Source organism: Ooceraea biroi, chromosome 5 (genome assembly GCF_003672135.1).
Source record: "Ooceraea biroi isolate clonal line C1 chromosome 5, Obir_v5.4, whole genome shotgun sequence".
NCBI lineage: Eukaryota > Metazoa > Arthropoda > Insecta > Hymenoptera > Formicidae > Ooceraea > Ooceraea biroi.
The window spans coordinates 8645746-8654562 of NC_039510.1; the positions used below are offsets into that span (position 1 = coordinate 8645746).

An 8817-nucleotide genomic window follows, 5' to 3' on the forward strand; every position below is an offset into this window, starting at 1 on the left:
CTGATGCAAAACTGAACGGATGAACGGTTCAAGAACGGGCATACGATTCTTTACCGCAACATGGGGAGGGGATCATCTAAACTAAACGTGCGCGAACAGGTTCGAACGTGTATACGATTATTTACTGCAGGGGAGGGGATACTTTACCACAACAAGGAAAGGGGAAAGGGAAGTAAAAAATGGAAAACATATTTTATACATAATATATTTTATTTTTATGCTGAGACCACCAGTTGAACATTTTAAATACATTTTGCAAAGCGCAGTGCGATACATGTTTGTTACAACGTAAAGTGTGTGTAACGTCCAGCTTATTCAAAGATGGTATATCCTCGTAGTGAGCGTCAATAGTCTCGATGTAGATATCATCGTCCAGAAGCAGATTCCGCAACCATTCGCGTTTCTCGAGTCCCCTGACGTATACGATGGGTGGTGCTTCATCGTCGTCGTCGTCCACCACCGCCTTCCTGATCAAACGCCTAGCCCAGCAGTACGGAATCGTTCCATCCTCCCATTGTATTCCATGATGATGCGCCGTCAGCCAAGAGGCTTGTGATCTCTCCGCTCTAGTGAGACTGCGCCATGGTCCGCAGGGTCCAAAAATGTAGTGAGAGAGAATATTTCCATTTCTCAGCATGGCAACCTCCTTCACGACAAAGTTCCCGCCGACGATGAAGCCTTGCAGATCCACAAACGTTGGTATGGACATGGTTGATCGTTGTTGTATCAACGCGTCGAGAAGAAGACGACTACAATTGTTCTCGATGAATCGCGGATGTTTTATATATCAGGTTCTCGATGTTGTCGCGTGCTTAGGTGATTCTGCGCACAACGTTGGTCAATGGGCTGTATTAGACCATGCGATCGTGTATGATGAGACAGTAGGCTGTAGTATTCGCCGGTATGTCTTCCATGCAGTCGAACTCTAATCGCACCTCGACGGTGGCAGTCTTCATAGATTCGCTTTGTCGCAAACAATCGATGACGACGAAGGGGCCGCAAAATCCAAATTTGTCAATGAGAAGAAGCACCTCATCATGATTGCCTCCATAATACGATTTGTAAAACCGCGCGTACATATCATACAGGATGGCGTATCTCTTCTTGCTGAAATCGAGGTTCAAATCGTCATATGGATAAAATTCCGAGTTTAGATAAAGTTTCACGTTAGTTAACTTGCAATCGTCGAATTTAGTTATCGATCTCGTTATGTTATTCTTTCGACCAGTCTGCAACGCAAAGATGATGTATCGCGGCTTTTCGAGTTGCGTTGTTGCCTTGACGGTCCACGAATGCTTAGTCGTGCTCTGCAGCAGAGGAAATTCTTGCAGATCCCACGAGCGGAAACTCATGCTCAGAAATCTTCCACTCTCCAGAGTTCGTAGCATAGCCAGCTTGTTGATCTCGTTCAATGCGACGTGCGGCATACGCCACCGTACTTTGAGTAATTCAATCTCAGGCTGAATCTCAGCATCGCCTCTTAGATAATTGTTGTCGTTGCGCGAGCGTATGAGAATCAATTCATGACGTGCATTAATCACCACACGCCTGTAGTCTTCACAAAATCCCAGCAGCATGCTAAGCGGTACGCAAAAGTTGAAGTGGCCCTCTTCACCGTTTGAAAAATTCACGATATCCCATCCAGCATTTTTCAACATCCCATTCCTTGATGCCGTCAGAGATACATAGTTTTTCAGAGTGGAGGTTATTCCGGCGTTTCTGCTGCGATCAATGTCCACACCGTTGAGTTCGTAGCGAATCTCATCGAACATGAACGCTACACAATTGTTCTCCAATACAACATGCTTATTCGCTGCGGGTTTCTTTATCGTTAATTTACCCTCGACGTAGAGAAAACTCTCGCATGGTAACGTATACAAATCTTGATGTTGTATTGGTATTCGTATCTCATCGCTGTATCCAAACGTTGTGTTGGCATACGGATTGTACGTGTAAGTCTCGATTTTAACGATGCAATCGTCAAAGATCGGCTTGTTCCCGATGTTGAGAATCTCTGCCATTTTAGATATTTCGTACTGCGAAACCCAAAGATCTCAAAAATGCAACGTTCGATGCGGTGAGCTTCCTTCGTTTATCAGGTTGTTGAGTTGTATTATCACTCGATACCGTAACAGCAGTTGACTTCCTCGGAAAAATATTACCTCTCGCAAAATTGTTGTTTAACACAAGCATCACCAACTCTCCAACGTTCTGTTACTCTTGTCGCCGCCGCCGCACGTGTAATCTAATGGTAATCTCCTCGCCGCGAAAATCGAGTAGTCGTCCCTCTTGACCTACAACGCGTATCGTTAGCTCCGTAACGCTCCTGACGACGATCGGAAGGTAAATGATCTGCGCAGGCGTTTCAGATATTTTATATCCCGGTTCCACCCTCGGCGAGAATTCATGTATCGTGTGCACGCGTCTGCCATTGCTCTATGCACCGACAGTCATGCTGCATTCCACACGAATAATGTTTACATTCATTATTTTTATCGACACATCCGATTCGTGCCATTTTCCCGGTTGTAAGATACGATTCGCAGAGAATCCTAGCAGCGATCCTATGTTGTTAGGTTTACTGAAATTCACTCTGTATGCGCACTTGATTTCACTCTTCATCGTGCTGTGATTAGCGCGCAGTATTATCGGATAATCCTCATCGTTGTCGTCCTCTCGTTTCGTTAGATGTGTGACGCTGCGCCGTGCACCGTCAACGAGACGTTTCACACGCTGTGAGTGTATGAGCGTGCGTTTTAGATATTGGTTTATGGTGTTCAATTCATATGATCCATCGGGAATCGTAATCTCCGTGTCGTCTTCGCCAAAGTAGAATTTATTGTTCAAAGAGTTCACATTTGGTATCGTGTGATACGTTTCGAAGACAACCAGACCGAGTTCGTAATCGCCATCACTCAAATCTATGGTTGGAAAGTAGTTTGCCACGAGGATGCTGCTCCTCCCGGTCAGCGTAAGTATCAGCGACATGTTTCACAAAATGCAGAGAGAATACTGAGCCACTGCACTGGATCGTCAAGCCTTAAATTCGTCAACTGTCTGGAGAAACCTTAGACACATCTGTCCGCAGATACTCTGATCATACGTTTGATATGATGTACAATTGTATTGAATCTTCACTGCATTGCCGCCGAGATATTGGACTAACTCCTTGGGCGGTTGAAGATTACCGAAACTGTCGAAATATAGGACGCGGTCGCCTCTCTTTGCATACGCTACCCAATGAGTACCGGGACCATCCGCATCATCCAAATTCACGATACCACTCTCATTTCGATGTACACTACCCACCGGTAACCCATTACGCATGAAAACACCGCGAAAGTATGGTATGTGCATGCGTCTTGCCAGTTAATCCAATTGTAAATTGCTGGTTACACCCATAGGCATCTTTATCACCTTTTTGACGTTTTTTTTTTCTTCGTTACTGCGCCTTGTCCTCGTTTGTACGGGGCGAGATACAGTCCACGACCTTCCATCGCGCGATGGTGACACTGCATTTCTTGCAGTTGACGCTGCACGGCTTTGCTGTCGTTCACCGCTTTCGCGATCCCCGCTGCCCCGGCGGCCAACGATCCGAGCGCACCCAACATCGGTAGAATCGGCAATACACCGCCGCGTTTCGCTATCGGAAGTATCCGTTGCTTCGTCGTTCTTTTCTTCATCGTCTTCTTCTTAGTCGTCCTCAGACCCATACCGAGCTTCGTCTTGGCCTTCATCGCTGCCCAGACAGCCGTGGAGGCGGCTCTTTCTCCCAAAGTCGAATCCCTCGCGAAAACACGTTCTCGCGCTCTCTTGGCGAGTATCCTGTCCGCCGCGTGTCTCTCGGTGAGATCCTTACTCCGCGAATACGCTATGTCGTGCTCGCGGCACGCTGCATCCAACGGATTTATACCCGGATCACCTCTGGCTAACCGTTTCGCGAGTCGCGTACCCGGCCCACAAAACTGATAGCCGGGGATGTGCAGCTCGAAAGGAAGCGTGTTTATCGCGCGATTTAGCAGACTTCCACCTCTCACTGATTCGTTCGTCGCGAACGCCGACATTCACGACAATCCCTGATCAACGGTACCGGACTGTCGATGTGCGTTCGTTGCCACGGTTGATTGTAATGTTCGTAACAACGGCGGAAAGTCTGCACCTCTGAATCCGCCTTTATATGTTCCGGGAGCTTGTTCCACACGTGTTTGATATAGTTCCCACACACTTGCAGTAGAACTACCTTTGGCACAAATTGTAACTGCTCAGCGGTTAAATCAAGTATATCGAAAGGACTCGTCAGCGTGACAAACATTTTGATACTGAGCGATCCGCGGTTTCACGCGCCTATAAATACGAGTGCGACTCCACACCTAGCAGTGACAAAATGAGATTCGTGCGGCAACCATTGACGATACGGGTTACAAACTGCGACGACAGATTACGACAGATGGGGGACAATGAGGCGATACGTAAACATGGCCCGATGCTGCCGACTACTATACGCGCGATCATCTGCGGTCCCTCGAACTGCGGTAAAACCAACGTTCTAATAAGTTTATTGGAAAGTCCGCACGGTGTACGTTTCGAGAACGTGTACGTGTACTCGAAGTCGTTGCAGCAGCCGAAATATCAGTACCTAGAGAATCTGTTGACATCGATCGATGAAATCGGTTACTTTACGTTCTTCAATAACAGTGACGTCATTCCACCGAGCGAGGCGCGTCCAAACTCGATCTTCGTCTTTGATGACGTGGCGTGCGATAAGCAAGATACGGTGAGAGAATACTTCTCGATGGGACGTCACTCGAACGTCGACTCCTATCTCTGTCAGACGTACGCGAGAATACCGAAACATCTTATACGTGACAACGCGAACCTGCTGATCCTATTCAAACAGGATGGTACCAACTTGAAACACGTGTACAATGATCACGTGAATACTAACATGCCGTACGGTGATTTTTGTTTATTGTGCCACAGTTGTTGGCAACGCGAGTATGGATTCTTAGTGATAGACAAGGATAGTGCGCTTACTAACGGGTGGTACAGAAGAGGATTTAACGAATTTGCGGTACCACAGAGCGGTTAGTCGTTGTCGATATCCTGTCGGGGTGAAACGTGAACGATCGACAACATGGTTGGAAGCAATGATATTCGCGAGCGCAAAAAGATCGTGAAGGAGATTGAGAAAACGAGCGAATCGATCCGCAAGAAACATCGTGCTCTGAAGACCGGTAAGATCGAGGATGATATCGCGGTGAGGAGACACCTCGGACCTATTATCGAGCCGTTGCAAAAGATCGTTGACAACTCGAGCACGCGCGCGGTGAAGGACGAGTCGGATGAAGTACCCCGAACCCCGAAGCATGAGCCAGACGTAGGGCTTGAAATACTACACACCCCGAAGCGCGAGTCAGACGTAGGGCTTGAAATACTACGCGCCCCGAAGCATGAGAAGAAGAATGTGATAAGGAGTGGGATAAAGAGGAAACTAGTGGACGACTCGTCGGGTCGCAAATCACATAAATCGAAACAGCCTCGAACCGAATCGAGCGATGCACCGGATGCGCCAACGATAACCTCTACACCGCTTACGACGATTGGAACCGTACAATCGCCGATGAATCTTTCAACCGAGGACGGGAGCATTTTCGAAACCACGAACGAATCGTTCGCGACGTCCGTTCAACGAGAAGTACAAACGCCAGAGGGTCAAGAAGTGTTGCGGGCTCAATTGGGTCCACTGGGCCAAAAGTACATCGGGGCTGTCATACGTGGTGACAAAGACATAGATAACGTTTACGGAGTTTATTTGAGCAACGATGGAATGAAGTTCGGTTGTAAGTCGTTCGACGTAGACCGCGAAGATCACATAATTCTCAACAATGTTCGATACAAAGGTACACCTGGTCTTTATAAGCTGGTTTTCAAGAGAATTCCCGATGACATCGTGTACACGGATGACGATTTGGAAAAGTACAGGAGCATGCTGCTGGTGACGAACGCGTATAGACACGATCACAGCGCATGAGGTCAGGTAAAGAGTAACAGGGGACACAAGTACAAATACATAATCGCACCGTTACTACCAACTGAACCTAAGACGAAATCCGGAAGAGGATTACCCCGCGCTATGATACTGAACGACAATGCGATCGATTACGTGCACTGGGACAATCCCAACGAGCTGGTGGATCGCCTACGATTGCTCAACGCTTCGCGTCAGGCCGGAAACAACTCTCACGACAACGAGATGCTGTCGATCATCGAGGAACTTCGAGAAGCTGGTCTCATAATAAATTGACTCGTGTATCGTCAGGATGACTCAATCCGTCGACGTCACTCATATCGAACGTGTATCAAACGTGTATAAACGGCTCAACAACGGCTAACGAACGTGTTTGAACGTGTATCGAACGTGGAACGAACGAGTCAAGAACGGCTAACGAACGCTGGTGAACGGGTCAAGAACGTGGAACGAACGAGTCAAGAACATGGAACAAACGAGAACGCAAGTTTTAAGAACGTGGAACGAACGTATATCGAACGTGTTTGAACGGCTAACGAACGTGTTTGAACAGATAGCGAACGGCTTTCGAACGTGTTTGAACGTGTATCGAACGTGTATAAACGGCTCAACAACGGCTAACGAACGTGTTTGAACGTATATCAAACGTGTATAAACGGCTCAACAACGGCTAACGAACGTGTTTGAATGTATATTAAACGTGGAACGAACAAGTCAAGAACGTGGAACAAACGGGTCAAGAACATGGAACGAACCTCGCGAGTCTGATATTATAAATTGAACGTACCATTGAGCACGTGAGTCAATCGAGCGGTGTTACTTGTAACGCGAAGATGACGATCAACGAGTCTGAAACGTTATTGCAGATAACATTGCTACGAAATCTAATATGGAGAAGAGCATCGATACTTTAGGAGTTAAACATGAAGAGCTCGAGAAGGAAATCATCGATATGCAGAAAAAAATCGCCATGTTAAATTTCTACTGAGACAGCGTTGACCGGAAAATAGACAGAAGAGTCGCTGAATTAAATGAAAAAATAGATAAGATGGATAAAAGATTCCCTACCGTTTACAGTACGCTTAGAAATCACATGTCAAACAGAATCAACGATACAGAGGTAGGCTTCATTGAGCGTTTCCAAAACGTTAACGCCCGTTTGGATGCATATCAAAAAGAATTCAACGATGGAACACGAAGCATAAAGCATGAGCAAGAAGAGATTAATGCAGCTCAAAAAAAATTTAACGATATGATATGGGGGGAGAGAAAGGCCATTGTGAGATCGTTAACTCGACATGGGATGCTATAACGGAGCTCCGATCGAAGCATCCGAAAAATTAAATATAAACGCAACAGTGTATTGGAAAACAACGTCATTACGAGCTGATTGGTCGATAGCTCTTCACTCTCTGCGATATGGCATCGGTGAAATCTGCTGTCAAAAGTTTCGAAAAGCGTCGACTCGTCGAAGAACTGCATGCACCAGCGAGAAGGAATTTCCCACGAAGACGTGTCATAGTTCGAGGATACGATGATCTGTGGCAGGCTGACCTCGTTGAGATGCGTCCGTATTCTCATGTCAACAGAGGATACTATTATACAGGGTGTCCCGGGTTTTAACCGACAAACTGCGGGAGCATATTCTACTAGTGGAAATAAGAAAAACTTCTTATATCGAGTTTGCTTAGAAATGCTTTATTACAAAGTTATAAACCAATATTGAAAAGAAATATGAGATAAGTAACAACGGAACATAGTGTAGAATTTGGAAGGTCGAAGATGTTTATGTTATGTGTATTCACATGTATTCATGTTCACTATGTTGAAACGATTCAGTATGATTGTTACTTTCACAACAGTAGCTGTTAGATTTCAATCGTCGTGTGAACTAGCAATTACTATCAGAATGACAAAAGTGTTTTCAAAAGAGGAATACACTGATATTCATTTCGTGTACGGATTCTGTGACGGAAATGCACGAGCTGCCGTACGAGAGTATCAACGTAGATTTCCTAACAGGAGAGTACCAGATAGTTCTGTGTTTAGTAATACCCATTTGCAATTACGTAATTTGGGTTCATTTCGACCTATGAATGAATATGATGATGTTCGTTCAGCTCTAAGACACCGACGACAGAAAATGTGCCACTGCAGTTTCGCCAAAACAGCTGGATACAGTTAGACGGTTGTCCATCGCACTATGCTAGACAAGTTAGAAACTGGTTAGATGAACATTATGCTCATAGGTGGATTGATCGAGGAGGACCGGTTTTCTGGCCTCCAAGATTGCCCGATTTAACGCCTTTTGATTTTTATTTATGGGGAACTTTAAAAAATAAAGTTTACAGTACAGAAGTAATCTCGCTTGAAGATTTAAAGCAACGAATTACTAATTCAGTTACTGAGATGCAACAAAATTTTCAGGAATGTCGTACTGTAACAAATTTTGTACTACGTCGATGTCTAGCTTGTATCAATGTGCAAGGACAACATTTTGAAATGCGTCACTAAATCATTGCGTACATAATTTTTATTTTTGTGAAAAAATCCGTTGTTACTTATCTCATATTTCTTTTCAATATTGGTTTATAACTTTGCAATAAAGCATTTCTAAGCAAACTCGATATAAGAATTTTTTCTTATTTCCACTAGTAGAATATGCTCCCGCATTTTGTCGGTTAAAACCCGGGACACCCTGTATACTTACTGTCATCGACGTGCTGAGCAAGTACGCATGAGCCGTGCCACTCGAGAGCAAAGGTGGAAGCGAGGTAGCTGCTACGATC

General features: G+C 45.4%; 1 protein-coding gene across 1 annotated transcript; it reads right to left on the reverse strand.

The window, feature by feature from the left end:
• Positions 1-851: 851 nt before the first annotated feature.
• LOC105280889 lies at positions 852-2021 on the reverse strand. Its single transcript, XM_011341752.2, has one exon. It carries the CDS (start codon positions 2019-2021, stop codon positions 852-854), a length of 1170 nt encoding a protein of 389 aa, XP_011340054.2.
• Between the last annotated feature and the right edge of the window lie 6796 nt (positions 2022-8817).